Consider the following 27,977-nt stretch of genomic DNA (forward strand, 5'->3'; position numbering starts at 1 on the left):
CCCTGGATTCCATACAGCTAAATTTTTCAAATGGAAGAAAAAAATTTCTTCCCTTATTGACTTTTTCATCTCTTATTTTAAAACAAGAACTTTGGAAATTTAATGAATCATCAGTTGTAAAGTGGATCGTCAGACTTAAGAACTTTCTTGGGGTAGAGGGAAACATAAATACTACATGAGAGCTGCATAATGCTGCTGTAGACTATATATCCTAATTTCAGAAACATTAAAAAGTGAAAAAAACCTGCCATCTAAAAATTGATGAAATAAACACTCATGGTTTAGGTCTCAGTCCTGTATGCCATCCCTTTCCTGAGGTGTTCTCAATAAAGAACTCTCAGGGAATTTGTAAAATATCATATAATTTGCCAATATTTTAGAAACAAAGTATTTATATCACATATTCCCCCAGAATTCTATTGCTTTCCTTAATACAGGATACACAATTTCCAATTGTAAGATTTATTTCAAAAGGTATGTCCATTTTTCAGGCACTTTAAAAACACATTTAAATTGAAGCAAATGTAGTTCTCAAGCAGTCATAAAAAGTGGTTCCTGCACAATCAGTTTTAGAAAGTTCTAAAATAGGAGATGCTTCCCATAGCGAGACACAACAATCTCTAGTTTTAGTTTGAATACTATTGCAGGTGTTTTTACTTTAGGTTCACATTTCATTGCAGTTAGAAGACATTAACACATATTTTCAGCTGCTTAACAGCAGTGGTATATTTTATGTAATTCCAGAAAATAATGTGATAAACACATTTACATAATTTATTATATTTGACAATCCTAAGTGGTCCCAGATTCTGACTTTCACCATAAAATTAATCAAGACCTCATCATTCAACCTTGTAATTAAGCACAGTGATTTACAGTCCCTCATTTAGTTGTCACAATAACTCTATTCTTGTCTTATAATCATGGATACTTCCTCCTACTTTGTTCCTGCATATTTTCTGAGTCTTATTTGCAAGGCTTTCTCTTTATTCTACATAGAATCTTCACAATAAATGCATGCTTTTATTGTTTTAACCAATACTGGTGTCTATTACTTGCAAACAAAAATCCCAACTAATACCTAATTTCATTTGAAAGCACTACTAAAATGGAAACTCACAGTACTTTTGGAATTTTTGCATATATAGAGAGCATGATTATAGAGATATATTAGATTTATATCTCTGTTTTGTAGCCCAGAATATTTATTGGGTTTGAGAACCACATAAATTATACTGAAAATATAATGTTTTAAGTTCCCAAGCAAAAATCAAAACTAGATAAAGCAGACCTATTATTTAAGAAATATGTTTTCTGCAACAATAAGATTTGAGTTTTATATCGACAAAGGAAAATATTCAATAACATTTTTAGGCAGGGCTGAGACATATACAAGCTGGGTTCTCAAGAAGGTTGTAAGGGCATTTGTTTTAACTTACCCCGGATTTATACACCATCCAATTAGGAGGAATTCCCTAAGTAGATAATGAGAAAGATCTGCCTTCCATTTACAGAATGCAAAATACATGGATATGTTCTCTACCCACATCCTCATAAGTTATGGCATTAGTATTATGTATAGGCTTGGTTACTTGGATGTTTTTTTCCTACTCTGAATCTTAAGGAAATGAAAGAATTATCTGACTACGTAAGCTAGGTGGACAAAAAGATTTAAGTAGAGTGTGAAGAGAGCAGAGGACTGCTGCTAGAAGCATGTAACTGAAAATCCTGGTAAGTTAGCTTCACACAAAGCTATTTGAAAGGAAAAGAGGGACCAAAAACATGACCAGGATTCAGTATCTTCTCTCTCCATACTCAGAGTTTCTTTTCTATTTTCTTTTTCTGTATTAGATCTATTATCAGATAAGTTCTGACTTAGTGATGAACCTCGGCACCTGTTCCTCAATAATTCTTGAAAATAAAAGATTTATATTTGGGTCTCATCAGTAATGAGTTGTTGCTTTACCAAATCTGGACTAATCCTCTGATTGACTGGGTTGGAATTATCCTTTCCTTTGACACAGTGGGTAGAGTTAGTGTCACACAAAACCTCATGAGATTAGCATGGAAACACTTCTCATAAGAAAAATCAGAGTATGGTTATTAGAAGAAGGGATTGTAGAAGCATGATAGGTGAAAAGAACAGACATTTAAACATTTGGTAACTCTTTTAGTCTACTTTTCATTATAACCCCTCAAGTGAGGCACCATCATAATTGGATCCTGGCATTTTGGGTATAACTCTTTATGGAAGTTGTTATCTTAGATCTTATAAAAGCATCATTAGGTCTGATACAAGTGAGACTCATTATTTATACGGTGGATGAAAGGACATAGTCTGATTACAGAACTGTAAAAACTATGGTCTTAACACCTACATGATATCAAGCCTTAATTTTTTCTGGAATAAAAGAGGAAGCACAAGTGGAAAGGTTGACTCAGTGAATTGTCTGGGAATCAGTATTCCCTTTTTAGTGCTCTGTGCCATTCACTCTTCTGAAGAACATGCCATATAAGATCAATCTCAGTATTGGCCTTGGTAACTCTCCCTTGTGTCCTACAATTGGCCTCATTGTGTGTGATTATAATTAATTACCCCCAAATCTGGATACATTTCAAAATAGTGAAATACTGTAATTCTAAGCTCTGGGAATGACATTTAACTTAATGGAAACATACTGCTTTACAGAGTTTCCCAGAATTAACAACTGCCTAGCAGACTGCAGACACACAATATGATCACTGTTCATTTTTGGGTGGCCATAAAGATATCCACCTTGAGGAGTGGCAGCCTCCCCAGTGCCAATCAAAGGACATTGACCAAGTCTGTATTAAACATTTCCAGTAAAATAATATTTTAATCACTGCTCCATCTCTCACCCTAGAATTGAACAAAACAAACAAAAGGCAAGAAAGAAAGAAAAAAAAGTTTTAAGTGAAGAGGCAAATTTTAAGTAGTATAGACTGCATGCATCAGATTTTAAATATATTAACTTCATTACCATTTCTAACAAAGTTACTCAAGTGTGGAGACTTTGTGTTGGCATATAAATATTCATACCAGAAATACTTTACTCAATATTTATTTACTTATTTATGCATTTAAATTTTATTTTTTAGATATTTTAACTTTTTATTTTGCAATGATTTTTGATATAGAAAAGAGCATGGTAGATTAATACAGGATATTCTCATGTACCTTTACCCCAAATTTTAAATTAACGTCATACAGAGTGATAATGCAATTGTTGAACCAATAAATTACCATTAATACAATGCTATTAAACAAAATATAGACCTTATTTGAATTTCACCAATCTTTCCACTAAAACATGATAGCCATAAAAAAAAAAAATCTAAGTGAATATCAAATCTCTAGAAATAGGCACGATATCTCTATGCTCAAAAACAATAGAAGAAATCAAAAAGGGAAAAAATGAACCATTTCATTTGGAAAAAAAATAAGATTGTATATGTCAAAAATGTCATAAATAGATATGAACAGAAGGAAACTAGGGAATTTTTTCACCTACAATCTGAGCAACACTGTGAATTAAAAACAATATGCATCCCTGTTATTGTAGTTAGAAGCTTTTAAATATAGAAATAATGCATAATATAATATTAAACTCTCTTTAAAAACCCTAATCTTATATGATGCATACAGATATTTTCAAAAAGACATTACTTGAGTGAATCAAGATAAGTCTTTATATTTGTAAAACTTTTTATGATATTGAAATCCTAAATGCGCTTTTTAGAATTTCAGCTCTTAGCTAAAGAGGAAAACATAGCAAAGGGTTGTTTCAAATGGAGGGAGCAGTACCTCCTCTTTGCATGACAGAAAAATAAAATAGGAAATAATGTTCAAAGTCAGGTGACAATTGTGAGTGAAGAACTCTTAAATTTGATGTATTCATTCATCCAGTTGTCCATTCACTCTACATAAATGTTGTTCGGTTTGCTCATGACACTCATCAAATTGACTGTCTTCAGAGTCATTATGTATGAGGTATACTTTACCATTACACCATTTCTGTAGAGACAGTACGAAGTCTACATCCTGTGAGTTTTACAAAGTTTGCTGCTCGCCTTTAGCCTGCCTTTCTAAAAGGAGTTTCGGTACTCTGTTACTGAGGTGAAGACAGAAAAGCCTGAATGTAATGAGACAAACATAATTGAACAGCTATAAGGGTTTAGATTCAGATGGCTAAGAATATGTGGTTTTCATGTAAGAGCAACAAACATTTGTCTAAGAGTCTAGGTAAGTATAAGAAGTTCGAAGGTTAACAGATCTGTCTACTCAGACCCAGCAGAGAGAGCACATTTATGAGGCCTGGAGAAAGAAATAGCTTCTGAGCATCAACAAGCCCTTTGAGAGCAATGCACAGGCATCAGGAATATAAGAGGACTCTAAAACTACAGTCATTTTTTTGGGGGGGCATGGGGGAATATTGAGGAACAGTGTGTTTTTCCAGGACACATCAGCTCCAAGTCGTTGTACTTTTATCCAGTTGTGGAGGACGCAGCTCAGATCCAAGTCCAGTTGCCATTTTCAATCTTCGTTGCAGGGGGCGCAGCCCACCATCCCATGCCGGAATTGAACTGGCAACCTTGTTAAGAGCTCACGCGCTAACCAACTGAGCCAGCCAGCCACCCTAAAACTACAGTCTTTAAAGAGAATGCAGACTCTGATGAGTCTATGTCTACATTATACTAGGTTTCCAAGGTGACCAGCATCCAAGTGAGAGTAGAAATAAATGCTTGCTGTATAGAGGGGTACTTTCACAAATTAGCATCAATTGCAGAATTGAAAACACAATTATTTTTTAAATAACATATATAATATAAAATAGAAGCTAAATGTAAGGCCAAATGAAGTCCCATATTTTTTAATGAATGTTTTAATGCTAATACATCAAAATTTTAATTGAATAAAAGAAGCATTTTTTTACATTGCAGATTCTACTTAGTTTATACAAATTCATTATATATCATATCATAAAGAACTTATTCATGAACAAAACATAGAGAAATGCAATGCTGCTAACATATTTAAGGAAATTCTTACTATTTTATCACTTCTAGCAATAAAACTATGTTTTGTTCCTCAGAATAAAAGCTTGAAAAACAAACTCTTGTCTGGAAACAAGCTGTGTGGTATCCGTGCAGAAGAGGTGAGTAAATTTTCTCTTCTAGCTTCAACTGGATAGAAGTAATATTAGTGTCAGTTTTTCTTTTTTTATAAATGAGAGATCTGGTGACTTTTTTCTCCTTCTAACATAATCATACAAAAATTGATGTCTTAGTAATGAAATCAAGTTATGAAGAAAAATTTGAAATATATTCTGTGCATTCATTTTAAGTATGCATTAAAAATGAACACCCAAAGTGGCTAAAATAAGTCCTCTCTGGACTCATAAAAGATAAGAGCATAGGTTACATGGAATAATAGAAGTGAAGTTAGACAAATCATGCATACTACATACACTAGTACTCTCTTATTGTAAAATAGCAAGAGGAAACTTTGGGGGTGATGGAATAATTCTATATCTTGTCTATGTTCTATATCTATATATATTGATCAAACCCATGAAACTGTATGCTTAAATGGGATTAGCTGTATGTAAATTATATCTCAATAAAATTCATTTTTGATGTTAGCTGATCATAGTATATAATAAACACAATATACTCATGGTACTATCATCTTCTAGTAAACTCTATCAATGTAAAGTCCTGCCTAATAAATAAAGTCCTCTTTTATTTCTGAAATTTTGTAATTTTCCAAGCATGTATTGAATGTATATGTGCCTTCTACTGAAACAACTGCAAACGTACTGTGATTCAGTTTCCTATTATATTCAGAATATTTCTAACCCCTCAAGGTAGTAAAGTTTGCAAAGTAGGAGACTGTGTTATGATGGGGCTGTAATTCCTAAATCATTATCCAGTGTTGGAAGCACCGTCAATTAGAGTATAAAATTGAACGTGTCAATGACATACCCCTGCAAGGTTCTAATATTAGAAACAGTTTCTCACACTCATCCTTATCATGAACCACCTGCATTTTGTGATCTATTGAATCTGGAAGCTGATAAGAGAGAAGGAAAAGAAAGCAAAATGAAAAGAAATGAGAAAAGAAGGAAAGAAGGAAGGAGACAGGGAGATAAGGGAAGGTGGTAATGAGAGGGAGAGAGGAAAAGGGAGTGAGTGAGTGAGAGAGACAGAGAGAGAGAAAGAGAGAGATCTGGTGTCTCTAATTTGTTTACATGTACCAGTTAATAGACATGTGGGTTGTTATTTAACTATTATGAATATATACATACTATAAACTTTCATGTATATGTTATAATTTCTCTCGGTCAAATACCTAGAAAGATTTTGCTGTATAATGCAGTATGTGTATGTTTAGTTTTATATGAAACTGGCAAACTGTTTCCCAAAGTGCCTGTATTATTTTACATCCCCGCTCAACTATAGTATCAATTATCATTATTTTAATGTAACTATGACAATATATTTGTTTATGTTCTACTTCTTCTACTGAGGAATCAGAACTGATAATTGCAGATGCAGAAAGACAAGTGACTGAAGTATCAAGTTAGAATATTTGAAATCGGTTCTGCTCTGGAAAAATGTGAATACATGATTGTCATCTGTGTTTTAAGAGAACATATTTCAGTGTGGTAGCCAAACATGTCTGCAAAATTCATTTGTGTGCAGTCTGAAAGAATTTTAATCTTCAAGTGTGAAAATATAAATGCAATTAAGGCACTAATCCATGTTTCTGCTCTTGCAGTCAAAAAAAATCCAAGCCCAGCTGAAGGAGCTTCGCTATGGGAAGAAGGATTTATTATTTAAGGTGAGCCTCTTTTTCCCTTCCCCTTCCAATAAGTAAACTATCTAAAATATAATTTAGCTTGAATTTCCTGATTTTCATGAGAAATAGAGTTCTATTTGACTGCATTTAAGATGCTTTCATTTTCTTGCCTACTTAATTAATGGATATAAATGCAGATATGGTTTCCTGGGTACATTCTTAATCAAAGGCAAGAATTATTACAAAGTATTTAAAGCCCCTTTGTAACCTTCAATTACTTTAGTTCAATGCTGAGGAATATTGTCTTTTGGAATATTTATATTAAGGAAAATATATGTTGAGCAAGTTTGCAGAGATGAAGTCTATTGGTGACCTATGTATGTTCTTAACTTCCAGTGATCCTCCATGAATCTCTTTATTATTAAAAGTCTTCATAGGTAATCATTGTTGATTGATTTTGGTTATCGATAGTTATACTTTTCTGTCAAGTCAAGACCTATGCATAGTTAGACATCTACCACAAACTATGCTGTGATAGACTGAATAATGGCCCCCCTCCCCCAAATACTCATTTGGTAATCTCTGGAACCTGGTAATGTTATCTTTTGATGGCAAAAGAGACTTTGCAGATTAAATTAAGAATCTTGAAATGGGAAGATTATCCAAAATTAGCCAGGTGGGTCCTAAATATAATAGCACAAGTTCTGTAAGAGTGAACAAAGAAGGTCCAAATAAGAAGATAAGAAGAAACTTATGTGACCACAGAAGCTGGAGGACAAAAGACAATGTAATGAATACCATGTTTTATTTAACAGTTGGAAAATCTTTCAGTTTTCCAGTGGGAACAATAAGAAATGATTTATCTCATTTCTTTGGCACCTTCGCTTTTAGCAAAGAGTCATGGAAAGGTTTCCCTATTATGTCAACCAATATTTATTAAATACTCATTCCTTATGAGCCACACTTTACCATTTGCTCTTCCATAAATATGCTTCCTGCCATTCCTTTGACCTCATTTATAACAAGACATTACCCAGAACACCAAGGAAACTGTTAATTAATTCTCATTAATTCTTACCGATCCCTACTTCTCAGCACTCTTCTCATTGTACGTAATAAATAAATAAAAGTATGAAACAAGGCATTTTCCTGCCTAATCTTTCATACTGAGACTCTTGAGCTCAGTGTATCTTAACCCTTACATTCAGTTTGGTCTTAGCTTTCTGCAGTCATCAGGATGTGTGTGTTTTCATTTGCAAAGAAATGTCTAGTTTTCTGTATATTAGTTTAACTTAATAACATCAGATGTATAATAAAGGAAATCAATCTCCCTAGAGCTGATACATTTTAGGTATTAGTATGACAGATGTATGTAAAGATAGAAAATCAAATGAGGATTTTTAAATCTTTTGAGTTTCATTTCTCAAACTGAAGAGTTATAAGAGTTATAGAAAGAAAAGTGAGGAGAAGAAAATGAGGAGATCCAATCATTTTCAGTGGTTTATTTATTTTGTAATATTACAGTTGTTGAATATAGGTTAGTAACTTATCAGTTTTCAGAAATTAACAAAATGAGGTTTGTTGAAAGTCTTTATGACTTGAAAATGAGATGCTATTTGTAAGTCTTGTAAGTGACATTATTTCATGCCACTTTAAGGGGAGGATTTATATATGAATAGACCGTGAAGTTGCACAAAATAGGATGATTTCAGTATATACACTCCCCCAAAAAATTGTTTAACAGAAGGGTTTTTAATAAGTAAAATAACAAGAGGTCTAGAAGCATGACAATTTTATAGCTTATTCAGGAGCTAAACAATGTCAACAAGCCCCCAGAGATTTTTATTTATTAATAATTGTTTGTTTTTCCTACTTTCCATGTCACAATCCTCAACTTACTAATTTGTTCTAAGCTTTGATTCCTCATTGTGTCATGACAATGAGTAAAAATCTACATGCTGTCTTCATCCAACTGTGTACAAAGTCAGAGAAGAAGGGGGGGGCACTTGTCCTCGTTGGCATCATTTTTATGAAGGAGAAATTTTTTTAAGAAGTCTTCCCAAACTTAGTCATGTATCCATGCAAATTGTGATCTTAGTGTCTTCGGCTTCTATTGTGAAATATTACTTCTTTTAGATAGAAATTAAAAAGGAAGGGGGTTATTGATGGGGAGGCAACCAACAGTTGCCACTATAGTGTACTCATCCGCTCACCTTGATGGCAGTAAACTTATCTGAGTTGTTTATTACTATAGCAACAGTTTACATTTAGGTCTTGCGTAAACATTTGCTAAATTAATGAGTGGTGAATGAATGAATGCATACATAATGCATACATATATATGTGTGAACATACATGTATGAATAGACATAAATTAGAAACTGATGCATGTAGCTCTAAAGAGTATGTGAGCACAGAAATTCAACCATGCGCCTTTGAAAATGAGCCAACAAAATACCTTCGGTAACATTTTGCTGAACCCTGAGATAAGCAGTAAAAGATTACACTTGCAGTCATTTACCTGATAATCTGTTCAATTTTGAATAGATTTGATGGGTTTTACTAAAGATAGACTTTGAAGGAGCAATGTTTGCTGCTGAAGCACTTAAAAATAATGGTATGTGCTGACAGTTGCAAGACATGTTGACAAATTCAGTGTACTTGTTAATGTTTGGGAACTGGCTTTTGAATTGAATTGGGAAGGCTCCCAGCAGCAGTAAATATTCTCTACTAAAAAAGGAAGTGAGGCCCTGCTATTAGTTGCCCAGGACTTGAGTTTGTTTTTCTCCTCCTTGCACTTGGAGCTGATATTCTCTGGAATACCTACTCCATTTTGCTGCTCTCATTTTACTTTTATAAATACACTTCATTTTTTATTCCCAAAGTATCATTTTCTCATTGTGGGCAGATTTCAAAACGTGTCAAAAAGTATAAAGCCAATATAAAACATTAAGAATCCCATCACGAAGAAGAAACACACAATATTTTGAAATATTTCTACCTAGTTCCTTTTGTTCTAGGTATAATCTGCCTTGTCATTAACATATATGGTACTATACTATGTACTATATATGATATACTGATTTTTCACATAATTTTAAAACATAAAGGTATCCTTTAATTATATTTTCTTCAAAATTTAAATGAATAATTTTCTATATGTGCATGCCAAAAGTGATATTTTCCTTATAAATATGTGTACATTCATATGTATATATGTGTATTATCATTTTAGTCTACATTATGATAAAAATGTTTTCTCATTTTTAACTTACAGTTTTTATTGAACATGTATGTAACTGAAGTAATTCACTAAAATTGCTTAAAAATGTTAAATGTTAAAGATACCTACTACACATTATCGTTTTTAGGAGTTGGATATTTTATAGCTTTATTGATGAATGATTGATAAACATAGCTGTATATATTTAAAGTATGTAACATGGTGATTTGATGTACATATACATTGTGGAGTGATTACCAAGATCAAGATAATTAACATACCCATCACCTCACAAGGTTAGCTCTTATTTTTTTGTGTCTGTGGTGAGAATGATATAGTTCTACTCTCAGCAACTTTGAATTGTGCAATGCCCTATTACTAGCTATAGTCATCATGCTATACATTTGATCCTCAGAACATATTGCTCTTATAAGTGCAGATTTGTATGCTTTGACACCCATCACCCAATTTTCCCTTCTTCCTGACTCTAGCAACCACCATCCTCTGTTTCTATAATTTTTTGGGGGGTGACAGTTGTTTGTATATGTATTTTAAGATTCCACATATTCTACATATAAGTGATATGATGCAGTATTTGTCTTTGTTTGGCTTATTTCACTTAGTCTAAAGATCTCCAGTTCCAACCATGTTGTCACAAAGAGCAGAATTTCCTTTTATTGTCTGAATGATAATTCATTGTGTACACATAAATACCACATTTTCTTTATCCGTTCATCCATTGAAGGACATTTAAATTGATTTCTAACTTCTAATATATTGGCTATTGTGAATAATGCTACAATGTACATGGCAATACAGAGATCTCACTGGGATACTGATTTTAATTTCATTAGATATATACACAGGATTGGTGCTGCTAGATCATATAGTAGTTCTATCTTTAATTCTTTGAGGAACTGACATACTGTTTTCCACAATAGTTGTACCAATTTACATTCACACCAGCAATATATAAGGATTCCCTTTTCTCTGCATCCTTGCCAACATGTGTTATATTTTGTCTTTTGGATAATAGCCATCCTAACAGGTCTGAGACTATATCTCATTGGGGTTTGATTTGCATTTCCCTGAGGGTTAATGAGGTTGAGTACCTTTTCATATACCTATTGACCATTTGTATGTCTTGTTTGGAAAAAAAAAAATATGTTCAGGTCTTTTGCCAATTTTTGAATTGGATTATTTTGTTTGCTTTTCTGCTATTGTGTTGTATGCGTTCTTCATATATTATGGATATTAACACTTTATCAGTTATATGGTTTGAAAATATTTTCTTCCATTTTTGTAGGTTGCTTTTTCAATTTATTGTTTCTTTTCAGATACAGTAGTTCTTTAGTTTGATACTTTTCTGCTGGTTTATTGTACTTTTTATTGCCTGTGTTTTTGTTTCTTATCCAAGAAATCATAGCCAAGAACGGTGTCAAGTATCTTTTTCCCTATGTTTTATTCCAGGAATTCTATGGTTTCAGGCCTTACATGTAAATCTTCAATACAGTGTTAGTTAATTTTTGTGAGTGGCATAAGTTTCATTCTTTTGCATCTGTCTGTGCAGTTTCCGCAACACCATTTATTGAAGAGATTATCCTTTCCCCCTTGTCTGTTCTTAGTGTCCTTGTCAAAAATAGGCTACTCGTCGTAGCACATATTGAATATCCCATCTTGCTTTGTCCTCTGGTACTTAAGAACACTTTGTCGATGTCCTAACCTTAGGTCTCAGATGGATAGGCTTTTTTTTTTGTTGTTCCCAGTATCCATCCTTTTCCCCACATTCCAATATGCTGAGACATTCAATTTGGATGCTTCCATTTGTTTCATGAAAAGAACTATGACATATTAGATCTCCATTGAAGGATGCTGGCTTTGTGATTATCTCTGTTGTTTATTGAATAAAATCAAGTTATTAATACCATGTGACATTCAGTGTTTGAAATAAAATGTTGAATTAATTAAATTATTGCTTATGAGTTAGTCTAGTGATAAAATAATGCCTTATGTGCAATATATATATACACATATATATATATATATATGTGTATATATATATATAAACATTTTATACTGACCCAGTACATTATTTTATTTGATCCTTTTAAGATACATATGTGTCCTTTTAAACTCTGCATGTCTACTCCATTATCTAGTAAATAACGAAAAAATAAGTGAGGCTAGTTGGCTTTTGTGTTTTAAGCATGGAAGCAACAAGGCTTAAAAGTTAGGTTAGTTTGGACAGAGTCAATTTTCTTCTGTTTCCTACCACAGAACATTCCCGTATCCTGCAGTTTTCAAAACTGGCGGGATGGATCATAATCCCTATGAGACAGAGAGAAGTTGTAGGATTCACTTCACAATGAGGGTATTGAGGCCTTGAGAAGTTTGACACTTACTCAAGGCCACCAAAATATTTATTTGCAAAGCAAATTTTTAACAGATTGAAAGCATCACTGTTCTACTTACTTCTTTATTTTAAATTGAACGTGCTTGTGAGAGTATAACGGATCAAGTCTATTTGACAGGAATGTATAGTTATTCCTTTGGTAACTATTTCTATAACATATATTTATACCATTGTATCAATATTCTGACAATATTTCTGGCATGTGTGGTGATAGACCAGATGCACCCATTTCTTGTGAAACTCAGACATCAAAATGGCACGTGTTCTCATTGGTATTTTTCTCTAAAAACCAGATGTGTTCAACTTGGTGTCTCCACTGTTGTCTACTCTTAAAAACAGGAACATTGCCTCATAAATTTCCGCGTATGGATACCAACAAGTGTCAAATTAGTTTCTGATGATTTGAGTCTTCAGTAGGGAATTTTGTGAAGCTGTTGCCTCTTAATTTTTAAACCCTCATGTAATTTGAGATAATTTCTGTACATCTGTCTCTCATCAACTTACATTTATCTCATTCACATGTTAAACCATTTTTTTTTTTAATGAATAAAGCATTTTCAATGCCATTCGTTTGCTGTGTGTCAATTTACATCCAGTTAAATGAGCTTTGGCCCTAAAAGTGAAGGCACCTTGCCAAATGGTTAGAGGGGTAACTCATTTTACTTTTTTACATGATTCAGTAAACTTCAAGGTTTTCAAAACATTCATTTGTGCCTCAAAATAATTTGATGAATCAGTGAGGGCAGGTAATGTCACTTCTTCATGGATCAGAAAAACAAGACCTAGAGAAGTTAAAAAGACTTTTCTGAAATCATAGAACTGGTAAGTGGCAGAGTATAATTCTCCTCTGTCTTTTGACTTTACTATATAACATTTTCCCCAGTTAAATTCCTACTTTATATCTTTGAGTGATTTGTAGATTATACTTTTAAGAAATATTTTCTAATATAGTCAGAGATCTAAAGGGCAAACATACATAGCTGGAAATATAATTTGGTGACTTACAAAAAACGCATAATGCATGTTGGTAATTAAATTCAATGCATTTCCTTAAAAACATAAGTGTTTTCAGTTCACACATAAGATACTTACAGGTTAGAATTGGGAGTTATTTGGGACAGAGATTTCTTTTCTGATTTCCTATACTCTTGTGATCCATCCCACTAGTTTTTAAAATTGTAGGATACGGGTATGTTCTGTGGTGGGATATAGAAGAAAATTAATTGATTCTGTCCAAATTAACCTAACTTTTCAGACTTCTTGCTTCCATGCTTGAAACACAAAACCCAACTAGCCTCACCTATTTTTTTCATTATTTACCAGATAATGGAGTAGACGTACAGAGTTTAAAAAGACATATATGTGTCTTATCAAAAATCATGACAATTTTAAATTTAATACATGTTAATTTGCTCCAGAAACTTTGGGAATATCCCAAATACTGACAATCACTAAAAGTACAAAACTTTTTTTAAAGAAACCACAATCAGAGTTTAAAAGTGACTGACCTATTGTATAACTTCAATCTGTTTCCTGACTTCCTGTTTATTAATTTGTTCAAGATTATTGATTATGCATTATCCGTCAAGCACTAAGCTGAGCAATTGTTATATTTTATTTATTTATTTTTCCATTTGACCAACATTCCTGATTCCTTCATGTTTTAGCAAGGGATTTCAAGTCAACGGATGCATTTCAGGAAGATATTGACTCCTCAGATATTTTTCATTATTTTATAGGATACTTGGATAGGAGCTTGTATAATTTATCAGATTATCAAATGGTCTATAAGCTTCCAAACAATCTTAAAGACTTAAGGACCACTGCTTTCTGTATTGACCCTCACCTTCTACTAATCTAAACACTTTTAGGGAATCGTTGGAAATTTTAGGGAATAACAACCAGCTTTCTCTGGTTGTGTTGGGCATACCCTGCTTGTCCCAAGTTTCTGTCTTTTTATTTCTTACCCTATTCACTTATTAGAAAACTGAAGTATATTCTGTAACTTTCAGGGTAACGGTGGTATTACAACTAAATTTTAGAAAATGTTTATAATTTAAAATGTTTTTTTAAATATATTTACCATATTTACCACATTTTACCACTAATTCCATATTTGAAAAAAAAATGTTGTGACTTATCACATAGGAAAACAAAACATTTTAAATGGTTTAAGCCAGGTATTGTAAACTTGTTTTAAAAAGTAAATATCTTTGTGTGTCCCCAACCCACACTCTGTGTCTATTCCATACCTGTCTAATGGGTCATGGTGCCTTTTCCCACTGAGCTTGGATCTAGCCTCAAAATCATACTCATTCCAAGATTTGAAACAACTCCTAAAAGTTAGTGACAACCGGTACTCAAAATAAACCTATTTGCCATCCTGAATGAGCCCTAAATACTTTGTTTGTAGCAAGTCTTCAGTCTCTAGAGGGCTACTCTTGCAAGATTTGCTCACCACTGTCTTATTGTTGTAGTAAATAATAATCATTATATATTTGCAAAGACATTTTGAAGCAGTGGTCTATAAACTAAGGAATGTTAAAGAATAAGATTATTTCACAAGTGGGGATTATTGTGCAGAAAATCAAAATGAAGACAACTAATTTTAGACAGGCACCAGAATATTTCTCCTTGGGCCTCAAAGTGTGGGGGAGACCTTGAATTGCTGACCTTCCTTACCTATTCTTGTCCTATTTATTATGTAGCATGGCTTAGTGTGTCTTGGTTTAGCAAGCCGGACTACCACTGAGAGGGGCCCCCAGTCTTTACTAGGTTCAGCAGACTTTGCACATTTCCTGGCTTGGGGTACATATGGAGCAGTGGCACCATCGTGAGACCTCTGGAGGAAATCACTTTCCTTGTGGGACTTGCCTGGGATACAACCAGTTCAGTTCAGTTGACACAACAGCCGCCAACTCCATTCACTGGTTTCTTTAGGTCCTATATACTTCTATTTTCAGTACATTAAAATATATGTGTGTGTTTCTTTCAATGTGAGACATCTTCAGTTTCTTATGAGCACATGCAAGTTCAACCAACACGTGTTTCTGATCAGAATTCAGATTCTAAAATTACAGATTAGAAATGGTATGAAGTCAAATTTGAGCACCCTAGAAGTACTGCTCAGGAACATACACCATATTCAAGTAGCTTTCATCTCTAATTAAAATGTAGAACAATTGTACTAGTGTCTATTAAACAACAACAACAACAACAACAACAGCTATATATGTGTGTGTGTGTGTGTATAAAAATGCACAATGAAAATAAAGAACAGTGAAAAAACATACAATGATTTAACTCATTATACAATTTTTTAAAATACGTTGTTTCCATATTCCTTATCTTAATGGTTATGCCAAGTATAATTTCAGAAAACAAGAGCAAGTAGTTTTTTCCTTTAAATACTTCTTTTTTGGCAACACATTTAAATATTCCCTTTTGTCACGACAGGAGACATTTCAGAAGCATATTCATGAATTTACTTGATTTATTTCATGCCATTCCACTGCTTTTACTTGGTTAATAGGGTGTTTGTTAACCTATGCATAATGAAAGAGGAAAAACAATTACTTCTGAAGGTAATTGCATAGAAAGCTGATGCAACAGACATTTAGAGGAATTTAGAGGAATTTTAAAAAGGAGAGTTCTCCATAAATTTCATAGTTTACAGTAAGGAATGTACAGCTTGTGAGGGCAAGAGCAGAATCCCTAAGTAGTACACCCTGGGAGTCTTTCACTAGACAACACTACCTCTTCAATGATTGTCCCTGATATGTCTCTTAAAGAGCGACTGCAAGTATCTCAATCTCTACCATTGTCATTTGGACTTAACCCCATTTGCAAAACAAGTCCAATCAAGCCAAGTTATTACATCAATTTTCAACAACATAGAACCTTCCCATTAGAAGGGCCCTGTAACTCCTTCAATTTTAGTCTCTTGCATGATATTGGCTAATCTCCCTCACAACATTGCCTCTAATGATAGATGTTCAATGATTAAGGTTCACAGCACTCCAAGACAGGTTTTATCCCTCCTCACAGAATTCTTACTCTTGTAAAATCCCCTTCTCAATCCTGATAATGGTTGATATTTTTATATGCTATCTGATTCCCAGACATGTCAGATTCCTATCTCTAAACTAATATGTATTTTCCCACATCTTGTTTTAGTTCCTTCTTTATTCTTTGTCTCTATTTTTTTGCCCTTTCTCTTCTCTATGTCCACTCTTCTAAGAGACCTTCAGAAGGAAAATTTGAGTTAATGATGTAATTGTTTTTCAGTCTTAGGAACATTGTGGTGTTAGCCAAGGGTGCAACTTGATTTATTGCTAATGTTGAAATAAACTGGAAGGTGAGGTGGAGTGAAGTAGGTAACTGAAATCATTTCAGTGCTCTGAACTCCTGCAATTATAGATTCCCTGTTCAATTCTAGCTGGTTTAGCAACGATACCCTCAATAAGAATGTTCTGCTTGGAGTTTCATACCTTTCATCATGTGTAAGGGGCATCTGTGTATCTTGTTAAAAGGATTGGCTGGTTCAGTAGGTCTTAGAGAGTCTGCCTTTCAAACAAGGTCCAAAAGAGTGCTGATTATGATGAACTATGGGCCACACTTTAAATTGCAAGGCCCAAGGCATTTAATTCATCTGATGTGAAAGGGTTTGGTTATTTTCTTAAATTTGAAATTTTGTGAACACTAGTGTAGTAGTAAGAACCAGCATTTGAAATCGGATGATCTGAGTTCCCTTCCATCCCTTTCACTTAACTTACTACTATTGCATTTGCATATGGACCTCTGAAAGAGGGTATTTGCATTTATTATTTAACATCCTTTTTTCCATCTTACCGCAGCTGACATTTTGCAAGAGGCATAAGAAATAAAAAATTGGATGACAAATTGCCCTGCCTTCAGTCTAGTTAGGAAGACAGGCTAATTTATAATTAATTTTAATACAACACGGCAAGTGTTTTATAAGCACTTCATCTAACACTGTTGGGGCAGGGGTCAGTGAGGGGAGGGTCAAAGATCAGTAAGGCTATTACTACATTGCAACAAGTGGCATTAGATTAAACCTTGGAGGCATTGCACCAAAGCCTGCACTTGGTAGTTACTCAGTAAATACTTGTAGAAAGGACAGGAAGAGAAAGAAGGAAAGAGTCACTGCATAAGTGAAAAATGCTGTCTTCACTGAGAAAACATCCTAGCCAAATGTAGGGTGTTTTGAACATGCATGGCTATTTAAAAAATTGTCATAGGAACTTGCTGAAATGCATGGTATATGTGAAAAGAGAAGAGATTAGGAAGACAGGATGGTGCCACTCTTGAGAAACATTAATGGTGATGCTAATAATTGTTGGAGAAATGTACCAATAGTTTTATAAATAATGCTTCTCTTTGTTTGTGGGGGAAAGTTTCAAGCTCCTGCTGGTGTACATGTGGAAATCAGCTTTCCCTCTCTGATTTATCCCCCTCCATGGTTCCTGGGTGGATTATCTTTCCAGCCAGTGAGCGCCTGCTGGCAACAACTTGACACCATGTAGGTGGTTCTGACTGATCAGGAGGCCCACAGGTTCTGGTTCTGGTTCTGTTTTCTTTTTCTTTTACCAGTTACCAGCTTAAATGTCTCCACTGTAAAGTGAATATAGGACAAAAGGACAGAGAAATGAGTCTGGTGATATAGAAATATTATTCTCAGAAAATAGATTCTCCCAAAACCATATCACAATCTAATATTTTCATATTTCTTTTTAATAACCAATTTAATGAGACTGGAAACTATTGCTACTTAATGGGGTAAAAAACTTTTCTCATTTGAAATTATCAACTAGGCTGTGAAAAGAGAGGCAAACTCGAATAGTCTGTGTAATAAAAGAAAAGAATGAGAGTCTTTGGATTGGTGTCACCTATTTTGGACCTTTATTAAGCCTGTGTTTTATTCAAAATTAGACTCATTCTCTTCACCTCCAACCCAAACAAGAGGCAGAACGGTGCAGCACTTAAAAGCTGAGACTCTGGATCCAGACCTCTGTGTTTACTACTGGCTGTCAATTTCAGTATGGATTTGGAACTGAGTGAACATATGTCTGTTTTCCCTCATTTGTAAAATGAGATTAATGTTAGCTTCTATATCATACAGTTATTTTGAGAAGTTAATGAGTCGATACAAGTAAACTATAAATTTACAATAGTGTCTGGCACCTATTAATTGCACAAGCATTAGCTATTATTATTCCCCCCCCCCCAAAAAAAAAAAAAAAAGGTAAAAGCTTTACTTTCTTTTGATCATATTTTGATTACCAAGTGTTTGGGATTTTGAAGGAAGCTTGGCTATAATCCAGGCTCTTCCTATCTGAACTGAGTTGCATGACCTCTCTAAACTGTTTCTCTACCTGCAATATGGAAATCATCACATGCTGCAGAAGGGGTGTGTGTACAGAGAGGGCTGTGAACCTACTGCTGGAGGCGCCTGGCAAATGTCCGCTGCTGCCATGTTCCCTTCCCATTTGTTTTTGGAAACATATGCAGACAGAAATAGAAGGATAAACTTCTTATCCCCTTTTCCATGTTGGTCATAGGCAAGCCTGAGAGAGGATTGAGAGGAACTGTTGTGTTTCAATAAGAGGGATATGAATGGAATCCACAGGATGAATCTCCCTGGGCATGGCAGTGGGAATCCTCTCATCATCTCAAGGAAAACGTGGAAAGTCAGTTTCTTTCCAATATCCATGTATGAAGGTGCTGTGGCATCCTGAGATGTTGGCTATCAGTACGTTTTATTTCGTAACTCTGGCTAGTTTTCTCTCATACTCTAGTTGGGCTTTACTTAACATTAATTAGGATTTTCCAAAACAGTGGTAGGATTTTCATTCACAATTGTATACAGTAAATTATAGCATTCCCTATTTTGAACTTTCACCTGTTTACTCTCTCTGGTGAGAGAAACGTATATTAGTCAAAGGCTCTAATTGCACAAATAGAAATACTAGTCTGCAAGGTTGAATCAATCAGCTGGGGTTAAGCAGAAATGAATGCATTCAATGAATGTTTCTCAAATAACTTCTATGTGTCAGACACGGAGTTAGATGCAGTTTATATAGCCATAAATAATCTAAATGTAGCACTTTCTATAGGGCGTTTATGGCTATTTCAGGTAAGTGGAGACTTATGGGTATTGCCCAATGTTCTAAAGCACCACCATTTGTAATCTTTGTTTTTGTAGTCTTACCTCCCACACACCCTGGTTCCCCACCAGATAGAAAATGTTTATTTGTTCATTCATTTATTCATATTAAAATCTGTTTTATTGAGGTAGAATTTTCATCAATAAATTAATCATTTAAATTGAAGAATTTGTTGAATTTTGACATATGTGTACATGTATCATATAAATATATGTGTGTGTGTATGTCTACACACACACATACACACACACACACACACACACACACACACACACATAGCACAATTGTCAGCATAATCCAGACTTATAACATTTCTATAATTAAAAAAGAAAGTTACCTTGGGCCCCTTTGCAGTCACGCCGCTCTCCCCATTCTAAAACTATTGGTTTACTTTTTCTAGCATGTCATAGAAATAGAAACACTCAGTATAATGCTTTTTGAGTTTTTATTCATGCTGTTGCATCTGTCAATCATTTGTTTCTTTCCAATTTCACTTCATCTAATTTCATTTGGTTGTTTCCAGTTTGGGACTATTATGAATACAGCTGCTATGAACACTCACACAGAGGTCTTTGTATGGACATATATTTTTATTTTTCATGGATAAACCTTGGAATAGAATAGTTAGGTCATATGGTAAATATGTTTTATTTTATAAGAAACTGAAAAATTGTTTCTAAATTGGATGTACCATTGCATCCTCCTGAGGCAAGTATAAGAGGTCTACATTATCTTCTTTCCTGCCAATATTTACTTTGACCAGTCTTTTAAATTTTAGCCTATTGCATGTGTAGTAGTAGAGCATATGGTTATAATTTGCATTTTCCTAAAATTACTGCTGTTGAATACTTTTCACATACTTATTTACATTTGTATATCTTTGTTGAAAGATCTATTCAAATGTCTTACTCTTTTACACATTTTGTTTTATTTTTTTGTACTGATGTGTCTGTTTTCTAATAATTGAATTTTAATGTTTTTTTTTATGTATTCTACGTTATTTATCAGATATATATTTTGTAAAATCATGTCTTGCACTGTTGGCTTTTCATTTTCTTAACTGTAACTTTCAAAGAGAAAAAATATGTTTTATTTTTAATGATGTCAAAGTTACAAATATTTCTTTGATATTAGAGCTTTTTGTGTCTAAGAAATATTTGCCTAAGGGTGGCCGGTTAGCTCAGTTGGTTAGAGTGTGGTGCTAATAACACCAAGGTTGCTGGTTCGATCCCCACATGGGCCACTGTGAGCTGTGCCCTCCTTAAAAAAAAAAAAAAAGTAAAAAAGAAAAGAAAAGAAGTATTTGCCTCACCCAAGGTCATAAAGGTTTGCCTCTCTGTTTTCTTTTAGATGTTTTATACTTTTTGGCCCTTATAATTAGTTCTGTGAGCCATCTTAAGATTAAGTATGAAACTTAAGTTTTGTACGAAGTGTGTATAAAATGTATTGGGAGGTTTATTCATTATTGATTTTCAATTGTTCCAATTTCATCATAATTTATTTTTAACATAGTAGTGATTGGGCTGAGAATTGGGTAACTGATGGGTGCAGAAACACACTGCGTAGTGTGCAGATTTTTATGTCACTGAATTCATGGATTTCTGCATAAGAAATCCATGTAAAACTTCTTTGACGAGAGGTGTGGATATTCTTTGTTCTTAACAGTTTGGCACAGCAGTTAAGTACTCTGAACCTAGAATGTTAAAAGCTTAGAAATCAAGCCTGGGTTTACCACTGACCAGTATAATTTGGGGCACATTTTTCAACTTCTGGGTCTTAACTTTATCATAAAATTGGACTTCATCATTTTGTTCAATGCCTCCTAGAGAACCAAGTGCTTTATAAATGTTAGATACTATTATCCTCCTCTTCCGCCTCCTCTTTCATCTTTTTTTTATAAGCTCATTGTTTCAATCAGGGGAAAAGTCTTTGTCTGATTCTCAGCCATGCCAGCCATACTGCTCTGAGCTCAGGTGTCCCATGTTGTGTTCTGCTGTAGTTATCTTTGTGTCTGCTGCCTTTCCCTAGAGAACTGAGAGCTCTTGTTTTGAGGGATCTTCATCTAATACTGATTTACTCTAATTTATTTAATCAAAAAGGATTTATTGACCATCCCTGTATTTAGTATCTCACCTATGTGCCATGGACAAAAATAAGTAAAGTATGTTTTTTCCATTCAAAAGGGCCACAGATAATAATACTGACTTTTGTATGAAATGTGTAGTATTCGCTAAGCAATGTGCTATTAACTTACATGTGCATGACCACAGGTAATCCTCACAACAACTCCTTAAGGCAGTCATTCCCAAGCCTGTATGAACATTAGAATCATGAGGAGATGTGTTTAAATGTCTAAAGCCCAGGCAACATCCTGGGCTTGTCTAAAAACAAGTATTTTTTTGAAGCATCCCAGGTAATTTCAATGTAAAGACAGGTTTGGGAACTATTGCCTTAAGGTCAGTGCTATTATCAACTACATCTTGCTGATGAGGTAACTGTGGCTCTGAGAGATTAAGACACTCTTACTCCAGGAAACCGTGCACCCAAATATTACATCCTATAAATAAATTTCAGTAAATTGAAGTAAAATCTAAGCATATATATTTTTGTTGTGTGAGATCATATATTCTCATAAAATATACTTATGCAATATGCATATGTGCACACACGAGGTCTGACAATTAAGTTAATAAACTCATCCTAGCAAAAGTGCTACATACCTCATTGCTGAATATCACTATGGTCACCTTAGAAGTGCTCCCCTTGGGAAGCTATGCACTGATGCCAGCACCTAGTCCACCCTTCAAAGCAACTTTGAAACTGTTTTTCTGGAATGGCCATCAGAGCTGTCATCGGATTACCCTTGATGTCCTGAATGTCATCAAAATGTCTTCTTTTCAATATTTCCTTTATCTTTGGGTAAAGAAAAAAGTCACTGGGGGCCAGATCAGGTGAGTAGGGAGGGTGTTCTAGTACAGTTATTTGTAGACTGGCTAAAACCTCCCTCACACACAGTGCCATGTGAGCTGGTGCACTGTTGTGATGCAAAAGACATAAATTGTTGACGAAAAGTTCAGGTCATCAAATTTTTTCACGATGCCTTTTCAGCACTTCCAAATAGTCAACTTGGTTAACTTTTTGTCCAGTTGGTACAATTTCATAATGAATAAGCCCTCTGATATAAAAAAAAAAAAAAGGTTAGCAACATTGTTGCAAAAAGTTCCTTAATTGTCAGACCTTGACTAAGGACAGATTGGAAGTATGTGAGGATTGCTACAGAGTAGTGAATAGGAAAATTGGTAAACCTAACATCACTTTTGGGGACAGTTGAGGTTATGGTGTTGTGGCTAGAGCATTTAAGAAACATTTTGAAGAGACATTGAGATTTTACCTAGGTTTGGAAATATAAGTAGTTGCGCAGGTATAAAAATTAGGGAAGTTCCTTGTTTCTTTGGAGGCCGATGGAGCAGCATGATCAAGCATCCCAATGCATGAGAGGATATGGGCGTAACAATCTGGCAAGTAAGTGAAAGGCACTAGTGGTGACCTGGCAAATGTTGACACCCGGAGTCAGAGCTGGAAGGTGAGCCCAAGTCAAATATTAGAGTGTCTGGTATTCCAGTATAAGGGCTTTAACTTTACTATTTATTAGCTTTGCTGAATTCAACTGAAGATTAATATGGATAGATCCACTGTTAAGGGACATTATATGCTCATATCCACATTAATGCAAAGTTTTGATTTTGAGTACACTACTGAAGAAAGCAGTGAGTGCCAAATCTTGTCTTTAAAACTGTGCAATTGAAAACCAAAATTCTTTGCAAGCTGGAAACCACATTTTAACGTTAATTGTCAGATGCCACTGTCGAGAAGCACATTTCCCTGAATAGACTCCTATTTGCCAGTTCCAGAGATTAGCAATATAATTGGATGTCAGAATGCATCCTTTCTGCATCTTTCTCCACTCCTCCCTGCTGTTTTCATAATAGGAAAACCTGAAAAGAATGAAGCAGGTGATCTCACTTATCTAAGTCGGGAACTCAAAAACCTGCAGTAAGCTGAAGAAAAACGTTTCCAACATGATTCCCCATTTATTTATAACCGCACAAAAAAAATTATTGTAAAATTTTCCTTCTAAATGTTTTTCTACATCTTCACATTCTTTGTGTCAGTTCAGACTCTCCTCACATTTCCTGAATTACTGGCAGGACTCTCTGACTTTAGTGGTTTCTTTCTCCAAACTATCTTCCACAATGTCAAAAAAAGGGTTGTCTCTTTAAATTTTAAATATGGCCATTACTCCACTTCTAAATCCATCATTATCTGTTCAATCCTTATAGGATTATATCTGACCTCTTTAGTATGGCTAGCGAAGCTCATCTCTACCTATTTCTTTAGTCTCATCAATGTCAAACACTGAACTACTTACTGAAGATTTGCATTTATTGTAACTTTCCATTTCTTATCTATGTTTTTCTTCTGTTTGTTTTCTTTCCCTAACATGTTTTTCCAGTCTTTCTTCACTTGGTTAATATTCTCTCTCTCTCTCTCTCTCTCTCTCTCTCTCTCTCTCTCTCTATATATATATATATATATATATATATGTGTGTGTGTGTGTGTGTGTGTGTGTGTGTGTGTGTGCGCGCGTGCACATATATATTATTTTTGCACCAAACTTATATATATATATATATATAAGTTTGGTGCAAAAGTAATTGCGGTTTAAAAGGTTAAAAATGGCAAAAACCACAATTGCTTTTTCACCAACCTAATAATTACCTGTAGAGCTCATCATCCTTAAGCCCTGGCTCTCCCCTTGGGCAGAACCCGTGTGCCACTATACCTTGGCTGGTAGTGAGGTCATTGCCTCTTTTTCCCTGAGCAACACCACAGCTCTACAAGTAGGCATGGCTGGGGATGGTAGTATCTGGTCTTCTTAGCTTGTCCCCCCGGGTAGAACCTCTCTGTCTTATTGGTGAGCTGGAGTAGGAGTTTGGGGGTAGTCAGGCCTCAGCATCCTTACCTTGTCATATGCAGTATAGTACTTACACCACACAGTCCTAGGGAGAATAAGAAACACTGTTGACCTGCCCTTGACTGGGTGAAATCATAGCCATAGACTGGGAGCTTAGGGGAGAGGGAACCCCGTCTTCTTGGCTTCCCTCTCCTAAAGCAGAGTGCTCAGAGTAGAATTTCCATCACACAGAGCTGGGGAAGATTGGGAGGTTGTAGGGAGTAGTGCTTACTTGTCTTAAAGAGTTTTAGTGGATTTTTTGGATGAATGTTTATTCATTTTCTGTATGTCCTTAGTACAGTTTCCAGTGATTTTACCAGCTTTTTAAAAAGTAATTTTCACCAGCTAAATGATTATTTCACTGAAGAGAGGTCACTGAGCTCCTCCTCCTTCCACTGCCATTCTGGAACTCTTACCCCATTATTTCCCAATTTTAAAATTAGAGCTGTGGTGTTATCTCCTCCCTTTCCTGATGCCCTAGGTTGAGGTATGGGACCATCTTCTCTTCCTACACTACATTGGAAATGTCTTTTATGTCTCTAATTCTCCTCTAGTTCTAATTTTCTCAACTTCTTTCCTGGTCACCTATCTTATCAATCCTTATTTACTCTTCAAAACACAATTAAGGTTCATACTCACTGGCACTCTCTCCTGTCTCTTCACCCTCAGGTCTAGGGATACTCTTCCATGCTTTCTGAGCAACCTATGTACATTGCTATTTTAGTGCTTACTGCATTACATTTAAATTATATATTTGTTTCACCTCAATAGTGTCTGTAATCTCAATTACACTTATTTATTTATTTATTTATTTATTTATTTATTTATTTATTTATTTATTTATTGTGCCTCTAGTCTCTAGACAAGCACCGGACACAGTTAATACTTATGAGTTAATTGGAAACATGCATTTTGCGAGTAAATCATGTGCTATGTACAGTGCAAGGTACTGGAGATACAAAGGTATAAAATAACATATGCTATACCTGCCTAGCAAATGCTGTTTCATTAAATAAAGAGGTCAATGGAAGAAGAGTGCAAATCAGAGGGTTATGTCAATCACCCAGTGGTAGAGTGAAGCAGAGATCAGGGATCTGAGGGCTTCCTGTGGCTGGAACACACAGTACGAAGGAGGGTATAGTGAGAAATATAGTTAGAGGGATAGGTATTACTAAGATAATGTGGGGCTTGTAGGATGTGTTCAGAATTTCCACTTTTATTTTAGAAGAGGGGTCAGCAAACCATAGCCAGTCCCAATGTGTTACCTGTTTCTGTATGACCTGTGTACTAGACATTGATTTTGCATTTTTAAATATTTTTTTAATCAAAGGAAGAATGATAGTTTAGCTAGTGTGAACATTATTTCAATTCAATTTCAGTGTCAAAAAAATAAAATAAAACACTGGTGTTGGAATACAGCCATTCTCATTTGTTAATGTACTGTCTGTGGCTGCTTTTGTGTTATAGGGACAGAGTTCAGTGGTTGTGATACAGACTATACGGCCCTCAAAACTATCTGGCTCTTTATCAAAATAAGCTTTTTCAACCCTAGTCCTGTAGTAATGGAGGATATTGAAATGTTTTAATGAAAATATTTAAAGGGTGCATAATCACATAGCCATGTTTTGTTTTTGGAAGGAGGGCAACTTAGAGGCAGGAAGACTAATTAGAGGTGTGTCGGAAGAGTAGTGAGTGGTGTGTCAGAAATCACCCCTGGCTGCATGATTTGCTACAAAACTCATGGGACTCAGCATCTAATCATATGCAAGACTGTGATTTTATAACAGCAAAAACATACAAAGCAAAATTAGCAAAGGGGAAAAGGGCATGGGCAAAATCGAGAGCATACAAAGCTTTAGATTCCAAGAGTCCTCACTTAGTGAAGTCACACAGATGGGCTTAATTCCTTTACCAACAAGTTGTGACAACACATGTGAAATATTTTCTACTAAAGAAGTTTGCCTGAACCTAGGAGTCCAGGATTCCTTGAGATACTAGACACAAAGGCACCCTCTGCCTAACATATACCATAATTCCAAACTCCTAGAAGGAAAGCAGGTTTTCAGCTTAATCCATATTACTTGCACAGATAGTCTACTAGCACTGAGTCACTCTTTTCAGTGAATGGTGGAACATTCCCAAAATTCAAGTTGCCAGATGTAAGCTAACAGCCAACCTAGCAAGCAGGTCTTTGTAGGGATAGCAGTTTCACTCCTGGTATATTCATTCTTTTCTGCATATGAGGTTATTTCAGCAGTACAAATTGAAATGGTAGTAACTTGTACTAAGTTGCTAAAATGTAAATTAAAACAAGAGGACAAGGTTGAAATATACTTCAAAGGTACCAGGACTGACAATTAAGTTTGCGAACATGTTGCAATGATGTTGCTAATCTTTTTTGATATCAGAGGGATTATTCATTATGAATTTGTACCACCTGGACAAACAGTTAACCAAGCTGACTATTTGGAAGTGCTGAAAAGGCTGCATGAGAAAGTTAGATGACCTGAACTTTTCACCAACAATTCATGGCTCTCACATCACGACAATGTACCAGCTCACATGGCACTGCCTATAAGGGAGATTTTAGCCAGTAAACAAATAACTGTATTGGAACACACTCCCTACTCACCTGGCCCCCAATGGCTTCTTTCTTTATGTGAAGATAAAGGAAATATTGAAAGGAAGACATTTTGGTGATATTCAGGACATCAAAGCCATTCCAGAAAAAGAGTTCTAAATTGCTTTGAAGGATGGGCTAGGTGATGGTGTCGGTGCATAGCTTCCCAAGGAGAGTACTTCGAAGGTGACCATAGTGATATTCAGCAATGAGGTATGTAGCATTTTTTCTAGGATGAGTTCACGAACTTAATTGTCAGACATCATATATGTCCATGATTTAGCCATGAACTGTATATGGTAAGTGAAAGGGGAGAAGATTGTGCAGGAATCTGGCTTATCAATAAATGTTGGTAAACCGATCTGTTCTAAGGTTGCATAGTATTTCCTTCCAGTTGAAGAATAAACTGACATGGTGGAGGGAGGGACTCAGCTGATCAACTTGTTTACCGCATGTCAAGAAGCACTGTGGTTTTATGTATGTATGTGGATATATATTTAGCTGGATATGCATATATGTATGCATATACAGATGTATGAATTTGGAGAATACTCTAAAGATACTATTAAAATGATATTTTTCACCTTTAAGATCTGAGTCAGTTGAAAAATAGCACAGCTATGAGAAGGATGGAGAGTGAAGAGAAAGCTTCCTCCAGAAATTATGTGCATGCACACACGTGCACACACACACACAC

The 27,977-nt window shown here is 34.9% G+C and overlaps 1 protein-coding gene across 6 annotated transcripts in view; it reads left to right on the plus strand.

The window, feature by feature from the left end:
• LUZP2 (leucine zipper protein 2) overlaps positions 1-27,977 on the plus strand; it is a 464,261-nt gene that overhangs the window by 349,114 nt on the left and 87,170 nt on the right. For all 6 annotated transcript variants that reach the window (XM_074336147.1, XM_074336145.1, XM_019742592.2 and 3 more), the window contains 2 exons: positions 5,115-5,177; positions 6,803-6,865. In XM_074336147.1, coding sequence (XP_074192248.1) covers positions 5,115-5,177; positions 6,803-6,865 — 126 coding nt within the window. The remainder of the gene's footprint in view (positions 1-5,114; positions 5,178-6,802; positions 6,866-27,977) is intronic.

Source organism: Rhinolophus sinicus, linkage group LG06, assembly GCF_036562045.2.
Source record: "Rhinolophus sinicus isolate RSC01 linkage group LG06, ASM3656204v1, whole genome shotgun sequence".
NCBI lineage: Eukaryota > Metazoa > Chordata > Mammalia > Chiroptera > Rhinolophidae > Rhinolophus > Rhinolophus sinicus.